General features: G+C 37.8%; 1 protein-coding gene across 1 annotated transcript; it reads right to left on the reverse strand.

Annotated features, from left to right (window-relative positions):
• Positions 1–3,001: 3,001 nt before the first annotated feature.
• Positions 3,002–17,493, reverse strand: LOC121423417 (coadhesin-like). Its single transcript, XM_041618748.1, has 6 exons — positions 17,353–17,493; positions 11,600–11,758; positions 8,148–8,324; positions 6,614–6,790; positions 6,169–6,344; positions 3,002–4,175 (listed from the first exon to the last, which is right to left on the reverse strand). Exons 1-6 carry the CDS (start codon positions 17,432–17,434, stop codon positions 3,723–3,725), a joined length of 1,224 nt encoding a protein of 407 aa, XP_041474682.1. The 5' UTR covers positions 17,435–17,493; the 3' UTR covers positions 3,002–3,722.
• Positions 17,494–21,668: the final 4,175 nt, after the last annotated feature.

The raw sequence follows: 21,668 nt of genomic DNA on the forward strand, positions 1-21,668 counted from the left end.
AGTGCTTTATAAACACACAAGTCTTTAAATATAATAAAGACATGATAACAACAACAGGTATGGATCTTCATTCTTGTCATAGTCTTTTATATGATGGATGCATAATAAATGTGTGGATACAAAATTATCGCGCTAAGTTCGGACTGGGGTAAGTTGAGCCAAAGAGCATGGGGCAAGTTGAGCCATGGTAATTCCTATGGTAATGTATCTTAAAAAACAAACAAACCATAAAAATCGATTGAAATGCAGGCTGAAAGGAGCAAATTTACTTGACTGCTCTTTTCCTTTTACAGGATGTTAGTATTTATAGAGAATTAGCAAGTGAAAAGACTTTAAACAAAAAATTGACATGCTGGTTCTCCCCCATACATAGTTTTTGTGGCTCAACTTACCCCAGAAGGTGGCTCAAACTTACCCCCATATATATGGGGCAAGTTGAGCCATTTGACATCGTTTTTTTCAAAGGTCACAATGACTTTCAGTGTGGGGATAGAAAGTTATATATAGGTGGAAAATATTCCAGAAGAATTAAATTTCAAGGCAAGGTACTTATTTCGACAAGATTATTAATCATATCAATTCTAACATGCCAAAAGCAAAAACTGTCAAAACTTCATACCCCGCCTTTCCCTACCTGTCTCGCTAAACATACAATGACTAGAAACTGATTGACTCCAAACAGGCGCCATAATTCGAGTCAAATTTGACTCCTCAGACACGAGAGTATACATGAACTGTTCACTCTAAAAAATGAAGTGCTAATTTAGCTCTTAAAGAGCGTGTATAGTGACAGCACTTCGGAGTGCTGATTTGTCTAGTTCAAATTTGAACTAGACAAATCAGCACTCCGAAGTGCAGTCACTACACATGCTCTTTAAGAGCTAAATTAGCACTTCATTTTTTAGAGTGTTGTTATCCCAAATGAAAAACCTTTGCAGTAACGAGTACATCTGGATGACAATCACGGTTTCACCGTTATGCTTTTTTTCTCTCTCCCCCTCTCTCTCTTTTTAGGACGGACAGATATACATCAATTTGCCCTTATAATCGCAAGCATTGTGCTTTAGGTCTCTCAGAACCACATCCATGTTAATGTTTCAAATCATATTCTTGATTGGAATAAGAATGACTTTGTTCTAATTCGAGTCTATTAGAAATATGATACAATTTTATATATTCGTTTGATATATTTGTTAATAGGTTTTTCTGGGTACATAAATTATACAGAAAGTTTCACTCTAAATTGCCAAAAAAAATAATAGCTAATATTAATCCAGATTGACTGTCGGTATATATACCGACAGTCAATCTGGATTATATATATGAACCAATCGAATTCTGAGTTTATTTTTTAACCCTCCTTTGAAAATTAAAAAAATACTGGAAAACATAATTATACTTGCATGTTGGTATTGCATGTTCAAGAGAGCAATCATCATTAGTATTACGATTTTTATCTATATTTTAGATATATTTCTTGCCCCTCTCCCCCACCACTCTCTTCCTTTCCCCTCTCCTCCCTCCCTCTCTCCCCCTCTCTCCCTCCCCCTCTCCCTCCCCCTCTCTCTGAGTTGGTAATACAACGATGAACATTTATTACGAATCAATTATACTCCTGATGTTATGATATAGAAATCAATTGTTTATCGTCATCATTATTGTTATTATCAGGCGGTGGAATGAAGCTGTGCCGAGCTTTGAAAATCTTCCAAATATTTTTCCGCCAAATGCCCGGGCCTCACACACATCCACTTAAACTTTGTTCAGACATGCATGCGCAGCCACACACAATACACTCCAAATCGACCAATGATTATGTCATTTGATTGGTCTGGGGCCGTTGCAGAAAGAGTTGCGTTTAAACGCAAGCCAAAAAAAATTAACGCAAATCCCAAATGCGCGTTGTTGATTGATTAAAAATCAAGTTACGCATGATTTTTAGAGTTGCGATTGATTGCAACTCTTTAATCTGCAACGGGCCCCTAAGAATCGGTTTCGTTGGCGTGACTATGGCATATGTTGCAAACGTAATTCCTGCATTGACACATTAATTCTGCCTCCTATTCATTAAAGATAATTTTATCATTTTTATTTCATAAATCAAATAATAACACAAATCATTTCTCAGCAGAATTAATTAAAGAAAGCGATAAGGCATCAATCCGCGCGCCCGAATTATGAATCAAGAATAGCACTGAAAATTCCGTCAATATCGGGTGTACTACAACCATTCTTCCTTAATTTGAAAAAAAAGACGTATTAGAGACTTTAGTTTTTAATGTGATTATATTTTGCTAATTGATTTATTCTTCAAGCATGTCCAGGTCAATTTTCATGGAAAGAAAAAAACACTGATCCAGCGGCAAATATAATGATACTTCGTTCTTATTATACGGTATATCTAATTAAGGTTATCTTTTCAGCATTATCTTTGTTCGATTTTCTTCATTTATTCAACACTGTAAAAACTGCGGTGTTAAAACTGACACCAATTGGTGTTAATAGAGGACCACACCCTAAGGTGTTAAAATTACACCCTAGAGATTAAACATAACACCAAAGAGTGTAAATGAAACAACAAAAGGTGTTGTAATAACACCTATAGGGGTAAAACTAACACCACCAATTTAACACCGGTGTAAATAACTGGTGTGGTCCTCTATGTACACCAGGTAACACCACAGTTTTTGCTGTGAAATAACATGCAGACTTGGATTTTTAAAACCTGTGCTAAGTATTTGTAAAGAGCAAATAATGTGAAATATACTCGAGTATCGTTTAATATTCCAATCTTATTGAAGTGTATGGTTTTCCGATTGATTTTTTTTTCTCATCAGCGGATTCGTTTTGGAAATTTGAAATATAGGGTCGTGTGGTTCAGTGGTTAGAGCATTGGACTCATAATCGCAAGGTAGTGAGTTCGAATCCCAACTCTGCCATTGTCTCCACTTTGATAAAAGGCCCAAGAGTGATATCTGTCGTCTATTACGCCACTCACTATGACTGATTAACCTAGACGTAAATGCTTCCAAGGTAATTGGTTATATACCAGCTTGGCGTTTACCAACAAAAATGCTGTCTTGCCGAGTTCTTACTGGAGTTACCACAAACAGAAACAAACAGAAATGGATCATATCATGGCCGTAAGCTGCGGGGGGGAGGGGGCTGGGGTGAGGGACAAGGGGGCAGTTACCCCAATAAATTATTAAAATTCGTTTTTTTACCGAAAATTCCACAAGTGCTCACTAAATTCTCAAATTTCACTTTGGAAATGCAACGGTGCCCCTATGCGTCTTGCTCATGCTTGCCCCCCCCCAGAAAAAAAAAAAATCTGCGTACGGCCATGTAACGTATGTATACAACCCTCTCTTAGTGGTGTTTTCTTTATGTTTCTTTGACAAAGATTATTTGCACACTTTATCTCATATATTCCCAGAAAAACATAGAAAGTGCAAAGCTAAACATAAGGAATATAATCCTGAAAACTCTGCCTATAATACCATGAAATAAGGCTTTCCCTTTCTAGTTGCCTCCTCATTCATTTATGCATCATGTACACTCGTTTTTTTATTCAACTGTTTCCCATGCAGATTTTATCATTGCAGTATTCCCATTTAATGTATGCTTCCATTATAATCTAGTAATGAATGGGCATCGGAAGAGCGCGGCATCCTCCTTATAGGGATATTTAACCCCAAACAAAAAAAAAACACAAAAAGACTTTAGGTGCAAATATAAGATAAACCAGATGAATCGCTTGTATAGACGCACTCTGGCAACCCTCCGTCGTCCGAGTTGACCGGAGTAGCTGCTGCAGGGGGACTACCACCACCTGGCATGCCTGGCGACTCTCCAGCGTTGGGAGATTCACCAAAAGAACTCTCATCGTTGCTGATCCATGATAATGTGCCAAAGTTGCCCGGATCTGGAGTGGGGCTACCACCTTGCGGTAACTCTCCAGGATTATTATCAAATTCAGCGCTGACCCATGATGATAATATCCCTTCGCCCGGAGTTGCGGGATCAGGGATAGAGGATGATGACTTTACGGCACCCTCAGACAAGACTGAGCTGACAGAGGATAACGGACTCTCTTCTGGCTCCACTAACTCTGGAGTTGTCGGTTGCTGACTGACACTTTCACATTCCCAAGAAGAAACCAGGCTAGGAGATTCCTGGGTAAATAAAAAAGTTGATAATACGTTTTGAGCCCGGGGGGGGGGCACTTCCATTCACCAGTGGATACCATGCGCGACCATGGGGTCTCGAAAAGCACCCTAAACACGTAATTTCCATATTCTGAAAATGCACCCCTTAACAAGTATTGGCGTGTGAAACCCTACCCTTAACAAGTATTAGAAACAAAACGATACTCTTGGCATATATTCCCTGAAATGAACCCCTAAACAAGTACAGGAATGTTTTATTGTTAGTCCTTCGGTCGTCGGCTTTACTTTGGTTTAGTACGACCCAACCTTCTACACCTCGCGCAAATCGGACTCTAAACACGAAGTGTTGGGGCAAAAAGGACATCCTTTATAAAACATTTTAATTTTGTTTTATCATCCCCGAAAATTCGACCCTAAACACGTAATTTTCCTAGCGAAATAGATACCCTTTTTTCATTATTTTTGTGTTTTTGACACCCTTATCACGTTACGTACGTAACGTGCCCTATCGTAAAAAGGGCATCCTTTTTACGTGTTTTTTTGGTCGCGCATGGTATCCACTCGTCAATGTAAGTGGCCCCGGGGTTTTGAGACAGACGGACATACTTTTAAAATTCAAACTACGAAGGTCAGTAAAAACAGGGGCGGTGTTATGGGGGGTGTGGCAGGTGGACTGTCCCCTTAAGGTCGATCATAGAAAAGGGGAAAGGGTGGTTTGGGACGTAAATAAGGGAAGCAAGTGAGAAAATTTTACATTAAAAAGGATGTATTCGGTGCATGAAGGTACTATTGAACACTATCAAATACATTGGAACCACCCTTGTATACCTATACATTGATATATTAAGAGGGTCATCTTTCGGATTTATTGCGGGTAGGCCTACGAAATGTTCTGTAAAGCACAATAAATTATGAAGCCGTGGTTTCCAATTCATATGCGAATCATAGAATGGTTCAATGTCACCAACGTCCACGGAGGAGTGAAGTTCGGTTTTCACGGGAGACGAGATCATTTTGTTGAAGGACGCGAATGTTCTAAAATGTCAAAGACGAAATCGGCATGTTCGGAGAAGACTTTATTCTCTCGCCACATTCGAGGCACAAAACAATTCTTGTACAGTTCATGCAAAGTTTTTACGAAGGGTGGGCGAATGCCTTATGCAAGGGCGGAAATCTCTCCCAAAAGGTAGGGGGGACAAGGGTCTGGAAAATTTGACAAGCAAAAAAAAGGCTATTACCTAAAATTCAAGGTCATTTCGATAAAAATATATTTGACAAGCAAAAAAAAAAAAAGGTCATCTCGTCCGAAAACGCACGTTTGATTCCCATTTTGAGCGACATATTTCTTAGCATCACCAAAGACCCAAAATAGTAGGGGGGACATTTGATATTGTGTCCCCCCTACTGTTTTGAGTAGGGGGGACACGTCCCCCCTGTGATTTCCGCCCATGGCCTTAGGTAGCCTATTCCATTGAAAACCACAGCCAGAAAACCCATGACTCGTTGCACCACGCCTTATCGGTACCCACAAAATCTCACTGTATCGTTGATATTCAATGTTTTTTTTTTTTGCATTCCCTTAAAAAAATAATCGTTTGGAAAAACCGACAGATTATCAATAGTAATTCTTCTCTCATAAATCCCATATTTTAATAAACTTACAGGTTTCTTTACAGAGTTTTCTTTGTGATAAATGGTGAATAATTTGATTTTAGGCTGTACTTTTTTTTCGCTTCAATTAACATATGTATTATGTATATATAAAAATGTAAGAGAAAAGAATGTACATCAGACACTTACAACAAATTGAATTGATTTAGAATTTATTTATGACATTGTTTAAATTCATTTTTGTTAAGAATTGTCAAATGTAACCATAATATTTGTAAGTTCAAATCAAACTTTGTAATGAACGTTATATTTTACTATGTTCAATTGTGTTTTATGAGAGAAGAGAATAAAAGATTACTAAAAAAAAAAAAAAGACAGGTATCCTCACCCCTTCACAATCGGGAAGGCCCCAACATCGGACCTGTTTTGATGACTCTCCCTCGCATTCTTTTCCCCCATTGGTAGGGATCGGATTGGTGCAACTCCTGGTCTGGTTCCTGGTGCTGTAGCCGCATGGAGAAGAACACTCAGATGAATCTGTCCACTGGCTCCATCCTCCGTGGACTGATAAAAAAACATTAATGTCAAAACGATTGGGAATAAAAGATAGGTCAAACATGTGAGTTATGCCCAAACAGCAAAGTTGTTCTTTGGCCAACATCTATTAGGGTGCTTATTAATATCATTATAGTTATTGCTATCATCATCGTTGTCATCATCATCATTGATATCACGGTAACCTATGGTATTAATGTGTGAGGGTGTGTGCGTGAGGATGTGTGAGTGTGTAGGATCGAGGGGGCGCTTCGCCCCATTATCTGCCCTTTATTTACCTGGACAACCGGCCTTCTTGCACTTCTCAGTCTGAAAGCCTGAGCCATCACAACTTCTCCCGCCGTGCTGGGGTTCTGGATTACTGCATGACCTTTTCCTAACACGGTTGCCCAGTTTCCTGCAAACCCTTGCCCGACATGGACCCCAGTCCGTCCAGGCAGTCCATTCTCCGTCGACTATAGCATGCATGGAAGAGAATACAGTGGTGGTATTGGTTGTCAAGAATAAACATAATAAATGTGATCACTGTTGTTATTATTGTAGTTTTATCATCGATTGTCATTTTATCGTCATCACCGTCATCACCGTCATCATCGTCATTATCATAATCATCATCATCTCACCACCACCACCTAGTCTGCAGGCGCAGACCCTTCAGTTTGTTTTCACAATTCACATAGTGCATCGATCATGCAGAGTCTGATATAGTGAGACTAGATTGTATTCTGTGGCTGGCTAGCAGTGACGCATGAGCTGAAAATTTTGCGGGCTCTATATGGCGTATCGCGTGAAATTGATAAAATGTTGCGAGCGAGCGAAGTAAGCGATCATAGATTTTGATATTCTTGTTACACAAATCCAAGTTTGTGATAGATTATGACATGATGTTCAGAAAATAGTATTATATTTCACCCTTATCCCTTTCCATTTCTTTCCATTTCTCTTTTTTTTCTTGGTCGTGATTTTTTTTTTTTGGGGGGGAGGCAAGAGCCCCCAAGTCCCCCACCATCTGTACCCAGTGCTGTCTCGAGTTTTGCATCTCGTCTTTATTCTCGACATGGTATATTGATTGAATTGTGAAATAGACTAACCACTACCATCAACGTCATCATCATCATCCTTTTCTCACTGTACTATATGATAAAACGAAGATAGACCAAACAGACATTCGTTATTTCAACATAACTATTGGATAATATAAGAGATTTCAGGTTACGGGTCAAGGTCAAGGCTCATTTCAGGTCAATAGACTTGGATAAAAAATTGATATTTTGTTCATTATTTCATTTTATAAAAAAATCTAATCACATTAAATGAAACTTAAATGAAATATTTATTAGTAATATCAAATGCTATGAAATGAAATGAACCATGAACCTATAGGATTTTATTGTCTAAATATGTTTTTCTTTCGTTTTAACACACAAAAAAATCCATCTTCCATGCATGCACTTGTTTTCAAAGTCAGCATTGCTGCTCCATTGAATTCTGTAATGCAGGCGAGACTGCCATAGGCCATTATAATACAAAATAGGGGTCGCATGGGCATTCTTAAATTAATTCTTATGTAATGTCATGGTGTCACTCATGAATAAAGGGGCTGTTTTCATAAAAGGCCCGACGAGATCTTTTCATGAACATTTTATCTTCCAAACAGATACCAGACCTGAAAACTTTCTTTCTTTGCTTTCTGAACTTTCTGAGCTGACCGTTAATATGGAAATGTCGGGTAAACGGATTTTTTAGTTTTAACATCCGGCACACCCTTTGCAATGACCCGAGCACCAATACAAGTATATTACCCAGGCTTACTTGGGCACGGCTGGAGTGAAGAACACGGCATCTCTTCTCGTCTCTCTCCCTGACACGGCAAACCGCCAAACTGAGGCTTCGGATTAGAACAGCCCCGGTACCTGATCCGGACTCCATCCAGGCCACAGGTCTTGCTACAACTTCGCCATCTCCCCCAAGAACTCCAACCTCCGTCTACTGCTCGGTCAGAAGCAAAGAGTGAATGAAACAATAAAGAAGAAGAAGATGAAGATGATGAAGAAGAAGAAGGAGAAGGAGAAGGAGAAGAAGAAGAAGACGAAAAAAAAGAAGAAGAAGAAGAAGAGGAAGAAGGAAGAGGAGATGAAGAAGAAGATAAAGAAGAAGAAGGAGGAGGAGGAAGGAGAGGGGGATGAAGAAGATGAAGAAGAAGAAGAAGGAGGAGGAGGAGGGGGATGAAGAAGCAGAAGGAGGATGAGGAGGAGATGAGGAAAAAGATGAAGAACAATAAGAAGGAGGAGGAGAAGAAGAAGAATGAGGAGGAGGAGATGAAGAAGAAGATGATGATGATGAAGAAGAAGAAGAAGAAGGAGGAGGAGGAGATGAAGAAGAAAATAAAGGAAAAGAAGAAGAGGAAAAAGAAGGAGAAGAAGATGATGATGAAGAAGAAGGAGATCGAAGAAGAAGAAGATATAAAGAAGACAAAAAGAAGAGAGAAAAAAAGAAGGAGGGAATGGAGGGGAAGAAGAAGACGCAGAAGGAAGAATGAGAAGAAAAAGAAGGATGTAGATGATCGAGTGAGTAAGTCAACTTAATTGAGGGGATGGCCACGAGGCCGGGCCGTGCAAAGTGTAAAAAGTTTATGGGAAAAAGTAAAAAGTGATAGGGGAAATACCTTTCAAATCCTGTATTGCAGAAAAACAGGAAATATTTTTTGACATCCTCTCCCTCATTTATACACTACATTATTCTAAAGTGATTTTACGCTCACCTGCATGGATCTAAAATTTATATCCGCAATCAAGTCACAGAGTCTTTCATTTTCAACGATTTTGTCTTTCATCAGTAATGAAAATGTACTGTAAGTTGATTGATATTGAGTATTTTAAACAAAGTGAAAGACGAGTACAATCGCAACTGCAATTCCTTACCTTATCGAATCATTACACTTAAATAATCATAGGGCCAATTCATATTCCGCCAAAAGTTACTCATTTTGGCAAAAATCTAATTACAAAACAATAGGAAATCTCGAGTCCACCAAATGAATCTGAGATCAATGAAATAAAAAAAAAGAACACAACAAGTAACTGAATACTCCGTGGAGTGATTAATTGACATTTGAAGCATTGTGGTACTATGGTAATTGTCGGGGGGGGGGGGACTTGTCGGAGTAAACATCCGACAAGACCTTTGGTGAAACGCTCCCCAGTTCACCCAAGGACATAGCACACTCTATTTGAATAATTTCAGTGTTTGGCATTATCAAAGGGCAAGTCCACTCCTACAAAATATTTTTTTGAATAAAAAGAGGAAAATCCAACAAACTTAACACCGAAAATTTCATCAAAATCGGATGTGAAATAAGAAAGTTATGACATTTTAAATTTTCGCTTAATTTCACAAAAAACAGTTATATGCACATCCTGGTCGGTATGCAAATGAGGAGACTGATGACATCATCCACTCACTGTTTCTTTTGTATTTTATTACATGAAATATTCTAATTTTCCCCTCATTGTCAAGTGAAACAATAATGATTCCTCACTGAACTTATGGGATTAGCATTTATTAATACTATAATGGTTCAGTCAAGATGGTCCATAATGTCAAATTCGTAAAAAGTGAAATATTGTATAATTCAAACTATAAAAAACAAAAGAAATAGTCAGTGAGGGACATCATCGACTGTCTCATTTGGATGCCACTGAGTCGTGCATATCACTATTTTTTTTAAAAGAGAAACTTTAAAATGCTATAACTTTCTTATTTTTCATCCGATTTTTGATGAAATTTTCAGCGTTATGCTAGTTTAATTTTTCTCTATTCATTTAAATCAACATTTTCCTGTGGTGGACTTGACCTTCAAGGCATTTCTGAGACGCTTCCTGTGACACATGCGATTTTTGTCAAAAGCCCTTCTTATAACAAAAGCAGTTGCCATTTGACGGGCATTTATTCGGAACGTCGAAGAAAGTGTCTGGGGAGTGGATGCTAAAAACATGCTTTAATTGACAATACAATTCTTTCCGTCATGTTCGTGAATAGAACGTGGTGATACATCTTGACTGCAGGGAATTTTTTTACATGTTTAACAATTTAGTTTGTATTGTGTGTTTTAAGGTCCGTTTTCGCGAATGCTGCAGCCTTTTTGTCGCTTCACAACGCGCGAGGGATTCAAGAACGTAGAAAATGACTTTGTATTGTCAAATGCCCTTGAAGTCTTTGTCGAAAATTGGTGAATCAAACAGCGGTTTCGTCCTGTAGACCCCGGATAAACGACATATTTTCAACTTTTCGTCGCACTGCAAAAAACTCCGGTGTTCCAGCCCAGTGTCCACACCAGATAAGTGTTAAAGTTTCGTTTTGGTCTAACATGACTGGGCGCCGTAACACAAAGGTTAGCGATTAATCGCTAAATGAAATGACCAATCAAGATCCTCGTTGCATGCGCATTTTGCTAAGTAGACTGACTATGAACCAATCAGAATTATTCTTTTAAATTAGCGATCAATCGCTAACCTTTGTGTTACGGGACCCAGATGTGTTTGTACAACACCAATTACTGAATTAGTATTAAAACAACATCGGTTTGATTCTAAACTGATGTTGCTTCAATACTTCTCTGGTGCGGACATATATAGATTCCTGGCTGGTGTTAAATCAACACCGTAGTTTTTGCAGTGCAGGTCCGAAACTTTGGACGAAACTGCTGCTCCGGTTCACCAATCGACAATGACCTCCCAGCTCTCCGAACATTTTCAATACATTTATGTGTTCTTGAATCCGTCGTGTGTCGACTCGCGAAAACTCTTCTACTGTTATGTACACTGTAAAAATCGTGGTATTAGAAACTGACACCGGTTGGTGTTAATAGAGGACCACACCCTGAGGTGTTAAAATTACACCATAGAGATTGAACATAACACCGAAGAGTGTGAATGTAACAACCAAAAGGTGTTGAAATAACACCTATAGGTGTTAAACTAACACTGTCAACACCGGTGTAAATTAACTGGTGTGGTCATCTTTGTACACCGGTTAACACCACAGTTTTTGCCGTGTATGTATACTTACTTGGACACTCGGATTTTATCATTAATATTTTTCTCGGATCCATCGTTATTTCTATCGGGATCACTGTCTTTCGCTAAGTTTGACTTTGAGGTGTCGTTTCCCATGTCACGAGGAAACATTAATTGTCACGTCTTGGTTTTTTATGTTAATAGATTAAACTTAAAATGGAAATTGATCTTCTCCTTCATAATACGTACTTGGACATTCTCGGATTTTACATCTTTTCAGCTGTCCCAGTTCTGAAACGTCACACTCCGCATGATCGCCCCGCAGGCACGGACGGTGTCGATATTCAACACCGTACCCACACGTCTGACTACACTCGGACCAACTGCTCCATTCTCTTGATCCTTCCCCTATACAACACGATAAAGGTACATATTTGGTGTTAGTTCAACATCCTTTGGTGTTATATTCAAACTATAAGGTGTAATTTCAACACCTCAGGATGTAGTCCTCCAGGCCTGATGAAGGTATTGAATCGAAGAATTGAATTGAAAAAGGTACGTATGAAATCGACCATCTTACATGTACATGTATATATCATCAAATATTAGGAAGTTTTACTAGGTTTCTAAACCTCTTTAATTGTGTTAGTTTTTTCTCCAAAATTTGTTCAAATATAATCAATTCTGTGCAGAATGATAAAAAAGAGGATGGATTTTATTCATAACCGAAATCAGTGTTGTAGTGCCTTGATGCTCGGCCTTGGCCTTAAGGCGCCTTAAGGCCTATTTTTTCAAAGCCTTGGCCTTGAACATTCAAGCCTTGGCCTTGAGAGGGCCTTGGCCTTGGCCTTGAGGATTTTGAGCCTTGAAATTTCAAGGCATTTTCAAGGCATTTTCAAGGCTTTTTCAAGGCATTTTGTATTTTGTACTTTCATTTGTTTTATATAAGTAATTATAAATGTTTCAATTGTTCTGTATATTTAATGACACTAATGGTCAAAACTACCAGTCACCAGTAACAGTAGCAACAGCAGTAAGTGTAATAGCTGTGTCATCGATTGTAATTGTTAAATCATCATTATTAAGAATTATCATCACATTGTAACAAAGAAAACAGCAGTGATGAAAAATAACTATTAATTGGTAATGTGTTGTAATCATGACTAATGATGATAATGACAATATTAATAATAATGATAATAATGACAGTAATACTGATTATGATCAAGATTATAGTGCTTTGATGAAAGGAATAATTCTGACAGATCTGACTGCAATTTTGACAACAACTTTCATACTTTAAACATAGCTAACTCTAAGAAATGATTTATAAAAAGGTTGATTTCTATTCCATTAGGAATTTCCTTGTATTATTTTCTTTAGCCAACAAGAATGATTTAAGTCTTGATTATATTCTGAAAAGATTTGGAAAACTTGTACACAGACTTTAATTTTCTTATATCCAAATTGGCTATGTCAATGGCATGATGAGCCAAAAATTTAGAGGGGCCAAGCGTGGCATATAGAACAAAATTTCTGCCAAAAAAGTTGAAAGCGATTGTAGCGAGCGAGCGAGCAAAATTTGTCACCCTTTTTGCTATAAGAAAAGCTTTTTTTGAAAGACTGTGACAGTATGTTTAGAAAATAATATCAAATTTACTCCACATTTTCCTTTCCTTTATCCCCCTCTTCCTCTCTCTCTTTTTTTTTGGGGGGGGTCTGATATATTTTTAAGTATTCTTTATTCTGTTTTTTTTTTTTAGGTAAAATAGGTGTAGAAGATACAAGAAATGAGAATTGAAATTTGAAAGTGGTTGTAAGCAGAAAAAAACATGAAAACTGGCAAGAATCCTAAAAATGACACATTTTCAAGTCAGCATTTGAAAATTTCAGCTTGCGCTCTGTGCTCTCTTGTCCCCCCCCCAAAAAAAAAATGCCTCTTTTTACAAAGTCAAAAAAGCCTTCTTTTTTCAGAATGATTTTGCCCTTTTTCAAAAAGAAATACCTTCTTTAATAGTAAAAATAATACATTTTAGGTTTGAAAATCACAAATTTTGAATCATGCTTACATCAGTTATTGTTTAGTACAGTACTACATGTAATCCTGTTCATGGTTACAAAAATGTATAGAATGGTGTTTTCTGGTTGGAATATCACAAATTTTTGGCTCGCTTTCTGCACTCGCATCAATTATTGTACTCATTCTATTCCTGTTTACACACAAAAAGTGCTTAGAATGTCCAGTTTTCAGGTTGGAATATCACAATTTTTTTTAGCTCGCACTTTGCGCTCGCATTACTTTGATTGGTGAGTTATGTATCCTATTAAAAATGCAGTCCTTAAATGCTTCCTTTTCTGATCTGTACATTATCTAGCGTTATTTCTTTAATTAGATACACATCTTTTTCATGATTACAAAAACAGCTCAGAATATTTAATCTTCATGTCTTATTACACGTGTCCAGAAGTTTGAGATCGTGGTTCGTACCGGCAACATCACGCAACAGTGATTTAGTAATTTAACAGTAATTAACCCCATAATTGACCAAAAATCGAGTTTTACAACTTCAGAATTGATTTTCTTTTCAAAACTGCTTGCTCGCTACACTTTCTCGCTGAGAAGTAAAACCTAAATTAAAATATCTTATCAATAAGAAATAAATTTAAAAAGGCTTTGCTCAACTTAATTTCTACAAAACAAACAACTACTTCACACAGTTGATAATCTCATTTTGAAAATACATGTATCCGTTAGCACCAAAAATTCCCATTTTGGAATATAAGTGCCTTTTTGGCTCTGAACCACCCCCCCCCCAAAAAAAAAATATTATATATAATATATTATGTCTAAATCTATCATGAAATTATTTTTGTTTTAAATGTACAAGGGTGAAATTATTTATTCGCTCACTCCGCTCGCTCACATACATTTTTGCCATGTGTGATGTCTAGCGGCCTAAGCATTGTTAGCTCATTGTTCTGTATATCGTTAGTTTGAAATGCCTTGGCCTTGGCCTTGAGGTTTTCAGGCCTTGGCCTTGGCCTTGGGTTTCCATGCCTTGGCCTCAGCCTTGGGTATTGAAGCCTTGGCCTTGGGTATTAAAGCCTTGGCCTTAGCCTTGGCCTCGGAGGTTTGAGCCTTGACTACAACACTGACCGAAATACTAAGTTCGTGGTTGATTTTGCTCCTGTAAACACCAAAAAAATATTTGGTTGGTTTTAGAGCGAGAAAAGGAACACAGTTTTACAACAAGACTATTTCATAAAGATTTTGCTGACTTTGATTTGTGTCAAGTCATGCATGCTAAGCAACCGTCACAATCAAGTATTTCATCAGTGAACAAGCAAAAGAACTTATGCTGTGCCCCCCTGGGGTTGATACCATGCGCGACCAAAAAACACGTAAAAAGGATGTCTTTTTCACGATAGGGCACGTTACGTACGTATCGTGATAAGGGTGTCAAAGACACAAAAATAATGAAAAAAGGGTATCTATTTCGCTAGGAAAATTACGTGTGTAGGGTCGCATTCGCGGGGATGATGAAACAAAGTTAAAATGTTTTATAAAGGATGTCCTTTTCGCCCTAACACTTCGTGTTTAGAGTCCGATTTGCGCGAGGTGTAGAAGGTGGGGTCGTACTAAACCAAATAAGGTAAAGCCGACGACCGAAGGACCCGTATACCATAAAACATTCCTGTACTTGTTTAGGGGTTCATTTCATGGAATATTTGCCAAGAGTATCGTTTTGTTTTTAATACTTGTTAGGGGTAGGGTTTCACAAACCAATACTTGTTAAGGGGTGCATTTTCAGAATGTGGAAATTACGTGTTTAGGGCCCGGGGGCCACTTACATTGACGAGTGGCTACCATGCGCGACCCAAAAAACACGTAAAAAGGATGTCTTTTTCACGATAGGGCACGTTACGTACGTAACGTGAAAAGGGTGTCAAAAACACAAAAATAATGAAAAAAGGGTATCTAATTCGCTAGGAAGATTACGTGTTTAGGGTCGAATTTGTGGGGATGATAAAACAAAATTAAAATGTTTTATAAAGGATGTCCTTTTTGCCCCAACACTTCGTGTTTAGAGTCCGATTTGCGCGAGGTGTAGACGGTGGGGTCGTACTAAACCAAATAAGGTAAAGCCGACGACCGAAGGACCCGTAACAATAAAACATTCCTGTACTTGTTTAGGGGTTCATTTCAGGGAATATTTGCCAAGAGTATCGTTTTGTTTTTAATACTTGTTAGGGGTAGGGTTTCACAAACCAATACTTGTTAAGGGGTGCATTTTCAGAATGTGGAAATTACGTGTTTAGGGCCCGGGGGCCACTTACATTGACGAGTGGCTACCATGCGCGACCCAAAAAACACGTAAAAAGGATGTCTTTTTCACGATAGGGCACGTTACGTACGTAACGTGAAAAGGGTGTCAAAAACACAAAAATAATGAAAAAAGGGTATCTAATTCGCTAGGAAGATTACGTGTTTAGGGTCGAATTTGTGGGGATGATAAAACAAAATTAAAATGTTTTATAAAGGATGTCCTTTTTGCCCCAACACTTCGTGTTTAGAGTCCGATTTGCGCGAGGTGTAGACGGTGGGGTCGTACTAAACCAAATAAGGTAAAGCCGACGACCGAAGGACCCGTAACAATAAAACATTCCTGTACTTGTTTAGGGGTTCATTTCAGGGAATATTTGCCAAGAGTATCGTTTTGTTTCCAATACTTGTTAAGGGTAGGGTTTCACAGGCCAATACTTGTTAAAGGACAAGTCCACCCCAACAAAAAATTGATTTGAATAAAAAGTGGAAAATTCAACAAGCACAACACTGAAAATTTCATCAAAAACGGATGTAAAATAAGAAAGTTATGGCATTTTAAAGTTTTACTTATTTTCAACAAAATAGTTATATGAACGAGCCAGTTACATCCAAATGAGAGAGTTGATGACATCACTCACTCACTATTTCTTTTGTATTTTATTATATGAAATATGAAATATTTTGATTTTCTCGTCATTGTCATGTAAAATAAAGTTTCATTCCTCCCTAAACACGTGGAATTCCATTATTTTAACATTTTGTGCTTCAGGCAAGGAGGTCCTAATTGTCAAATTCGTAAAAATTGAAATATTGTATAATTCAAACAATAAAAAACAAAAGAAATAGTGAGTGAGTGACATCATCGACTCTCTCATTTGGATGTAACTGGCTCGTTCATATAACTATTTTGTTGAAAATGAGCGAAACTTTGAAATATCATAACTTTCTTATTTTACATCCGATTTTGATGAAATTTTCAGCATTGTACATGTCTGATTTTTCTCTATTGATTCAAATCGACATTTTTCTGAGGTGGACTTGACCTTTAAGGGTGCATTTTCAGAATATGGAAATTACGTGTTTAGGGTGCTTTTCGAGACCCCACGGTCGCACATGGTATCCACTCGAGAATGGAAGTGCCCCCCCCCCCAGGGCTGCGCCCCAAGATGTTTAATCATTACGATAATGGTAACCCTCATTACAATCGTTAACATAGGCATATCATAGAGTCCTAGACTAATAGCCAATCACGATTCCAACTGGGGTGGGGTTGGGGGGGGGACGGGGACAGATGCCCCCAGTAACACTCAGTACCGCCACTAGTTTCCTTAGTAATAACAACAAAATGTAAAGTTACTATCGTTACCACAAGGCGATTTCATACTCACATAAACATACACAACCAAATACGGATCACAAAGATCCCCCTCCCTCCGTTTCAAATGTGATTAATTTTTAACTTTCACTACGAAGAACGGCGAAAAATGAAACATGGAAGAAGGGAGGAATAGCATCATTGGTAGTTGTAAAAGACAGGTGAACATGAGCATTGTAGAGCATACTTTTAGAATTTTTGTGATTACACAATACGTAAATCACGAATACAATAAAATTAATGACATAATTATATTGAAGGAGTAATGAAAGGTGGAAAGGATGGAGACGCGTTACTCACCAGAAGCAAGACTTGTGCCGGCGAGAAGTACACAGAAACATAATTGCAAGAAGACTTTTGTTGTCTCCAACACCGCCATCATGACTGCCAATTTACTTTGTGAGAAATTGTCAATTTTTTAATCGGAGTACCTTCTGCATTTCACAAGGGAAAGATTTTTTTCTCCCTCTTGTTCTCTTTATCTCTTTATTTCTGTCTCTCTCTCTTCTTTTCTCCTCACTCACCGCTTTTCCTCTTCCGGCCATCAAGCATCCGAAAATTGTTGACGGAACTAAACCATGAAGACTGTATTGTAATACAAATCTTTTTTTATACCGCTACCAAACAAAACACGAGTGCTTTTTCCTCTGTCGTTAGTAGCAATATGGAAAAGGGGTTTGGTTAAAGATATACCATTTCTAAGAAAATCAGGGGTTTTTTTTTAATATAAACAACTGAAGTCGGGTTATCGTGGATGTGATACACAGAAGTCAAAGTATATACACTGTTGCCAGATAAACTATTTTCACAATTACGTGAGGAAGGTTTGCACTGCAAAAACTGCGGTGTTAATTTAACACCAGTCCGTAATCTATATATGACAACACCAGACAAGTGTTAAAACAACACCAGTTTGGTTTTGGACTAATTCCAGATAGACGTTTATATATCACCAATTAGTAAAGACAGCATCGATTTCATTTCAATCTCTGGTGTGGTCATATACAGATTCCAGACCAACACGGCAATTTTTGCAGCGTGGTCTTGTTTTGTGTGGATGGGGGGGGGGTCTCCTTCCTCCCCCTCTATCAGTACGTCAGTGATTCTGGACGGCAGAATGTGACGAGCGAAGGGGGGTGCATGGGGTACTTGAAATTCGGCGGGGTCGGATATAGGCCTTACACCATGTACACGGAACAATATAGATAGACAAAGTAAAATAATTCGGTTGATAATTATGGTCGTGTCACAGTCACACCAAACCGTGTCCAAACCGACCGATTGTATATAATTGAAAATAATGTAATAGTTTTAGTCGGTCTGGCATCGGCTTCGCCCGTGTTAAGTGGTGGGCAGAGGTGGCAGTATTTTTTTTTCAACCGCAGATGGAAAGTAGAGGTCAAAAGTTCTAACGGACGGGGAGTGGGGGTGTCCCTCACTTAGCCGGACGCAGACATGTTTTGATATTGTGGACTTTTTTGTGGACGAAGCAACCGAACTTGTCATTAGGGCGCTTTTGCATTTTGTAAATTGAAATTAAAAGTTTCAATGCATAACTCTTGGTGAATTTTATGATTTTTTTTCAGTGTAAAATGTAAGTTTTCATAATTTCGGGGGGCAATTGCCCCTGACCCCCCCCTCCCCGCTGCATACGGCCATGATCCTCAAAAACGATATCCTTGGTCTCAACCTATAGATAAGGGAGTATCGTCTCCTAAAAAAAATGAAACCATGTGTATGCGACCTACCGAAAAAATGTTTTATTTTGTAATTTCCTGTAGCATTCTGGAATACGACAGAGGGAAAAGGGTAGTCTGGTACTGATTCCAGCTAAATATTTGAGTGGCTTGTATGTGTGGAAGCTCAAAAATCGAATGAGAAATTTTTCAAATATGGGAAACTTGACATTTTGAACATTATTTATACAAATAATGAATGTTTATGAGTGCAATGGACAGAATAATTCACGAGGTGAAAGATGAAATGATTCAACGAGGCGTAGCCGAGTTAAATGGATCAGTCATTTCATATGTCGTATAGACCAGTTCGTAGTTACTTCATGGGCAATTTTTGTCAAATGACCTTTCATTTCTTTCATCATGATAGGCAGATTTCAAAGCAAGATATTACGTAAGCTAATTGCCTTACATAGCAGGATGAAGAAATTGAATAGACCAGGTGACTAGAATAGCACACCGATGAACCCTCAATGAAGGTATTTGTTGCATTCCTACATTGAATACATATCTTAGCCTGTTGCACAATGTACTTGACAAACTGTGAAATACCAGTCGTTTGTGGAAGCATTGTTGTTTTTTGTGGATGTAAATGAAAACGACAATTCAAAAGAATATATGAATAATCAAGACATCAAAGTTGGTGCTTATCTCATTAGATTTTAAAGCACCATGTCACTTTAGTACAAATGACCTTCTTCTGATCATGCGTAGAATCTTTTGATCATGCGCAGAAAGGAACTACGAGCTGGCTTATTCCAGAATGCTACAGGAAATTACAAAATAAGATATTTTTTTCGGTAGGTCGCATACACATGGTTTAATTTTTTAATTATAAAATTCATTATTTGGTTTATATGACACCTAAAAAAAGATTCCTTTTTCATATGAAATTCATGAATTTCAAAGCAAAATATGCTCGGTCTGTGTTGAGGTTTATATAACTCTATGATAGTAAGGTCTTTGGTCGCATTCATACAACATGCGCGCGTGCAATGGACAAAATCGTATATGATCTAAAATTGCACGGTTGATGACGTCATTGTAAAATAGGCTGAATGATTGATATCAAATAACCAATCAAATGATAATGATATATCAAGGTGCCATATAAAGCGCGATATACAGTCAGGTAATCGGGTATTGAAAAAATGGAAGTATGATTCTCTACAACGAACAATCAATTTCAATGAATTTCGACGAGGGAGCGGAGCATCCAAGCGAGAAAATATGTTATTAAAAAATTAACTTTGATGGTATAGAGCTTCTTTTTTAATAGACACCATATTCGAAACTCAAAACGCCAAACGTGCAAAGCGGTATATTGTTCATTATCACGTTCCACCTTCTTATCTGACTCTGATCTTGACTAGAATATAACCAATTTATCACAAAGAAACATTTATCATGTCATGTTAATTATATTTGTTTTTATTTGATCAAAACTTCAATCTTCATTCTCAACAAACTCTGTTGATCGTTATTCATCAGTCAATCTTGTTTTCAGCATTGCTTTTGGAATAGCTCGCATTTAATTTCAGGTACATGAACCCATTCCAAGAGAAAAGGACAGTGGCGTAACTACGGGGGGGCATGGGGGGCACGTGCCCCCCCCCCCATCGGCTGACCCCCCCAAAAAAACGGGGAAAAGGAGAAAAAGAGGGAAAAAAGAAAGAGAAACGTAGTGGGGGAAAGAAGAAATTGTTGTTGATCATATTGTTATATTATATTATGTTATATAAGCATTTTTTCACAACTTTATGAAACATTATTTGCTTAATTGTGTCTTCATTGTTCCTGGCGCTCGCATAGACTTTTTAACGAGATACCTGCTGTACTAAAGCCTCCCGTTTTCAAATCAATATACAACAAAATAATATATTTCCTCGCAATTAGAGTTATTATTGTTATAAGTAGTGATATATTCTTCTTTTTCATGACAACTGAAAGTTATTGCCCTATTTTAAGGTCTTAATATAAAACATTTCCTGTCCGTGCTAACGTTCGCATAAGTGGATTGGTGAGATTTCTGCTCTTCATGAACTCCTAAAATCAGTCCTTAAAATGTCAATTTTTCTGATCTGAATATAAAAAAAATTTAGCTCGCGCTTCCCGCTCGCATCATTTGGTTAGTGAAATACATGGGGTCTTAGTGAATTCCTACAAACAAGCCTTGGAATGCCCCTCTTCATGTCTGAATTTCCTATATTTTCAGCTCGCGCTCGCAGTATTTCATTAGTGAGATGCATATAATAATCATTATAACAATGACTTCAAAAAGTGCTCCATGTGTTTAAATGTAATTCTAACAAAATCAGCAAGCGCTTGGCACTCGCATTAGATGACTATGGTGAGATATGTATACTCTGACTTAATGGATTCGTAACTATAGTCCTTAAAATATCCATGTTTGTGGTCAATATATACAAAAATTTCAGCTCGCGCTTCGCGCTCGCATCATTTGGTTAGTCAAATACGTAGGGTCTTAGAGTATTCCTACAAACAACCCTTAGAATGCCCTTCTTCAGGTCTATATTTTCTAAATTTTCAGCTCGCGCTTTTGCGCTTGCGGTATTTGATTAGTAAGATGCGTATGATAAGGTGCTTCATGACTGTGTTTAGATGTAATTCTAACAAAATCAGCAAAGGATGGCAATAGCATTAGATGACTATGGTGAGATATTTATACTCTTAATGGATTCTAAAATATAATCCTTAAAATTTCCTTGTTTAGGGTCAGTATATACAAAAATTTTAGCTCGCGCTTCGCGCTCGCATTGTTTGTTTAGTGAGACAGTACAGTATGATTACAAAACAATTTGCTTATAATGCAATTTTTAGTCCTTAATATAAAAAATTTTCAGCTCGCGCTTCGCGCTC

The sequence above is a fragment of the Lytechinus variegatus genome, chromosome 11 (genome assembly GCF_018143015.1).
Source record: "Lytechinus variegatus isolate NC3 chromosome 11, Lvar_3.0, whole genome shotgun sequence".
NCBI lineage: Eukaryota > Metazoa > Echinodermata > Echinoidea > Temnopleuroida > Toxopneustidae > Lytechinus > Lytechinus variegatus.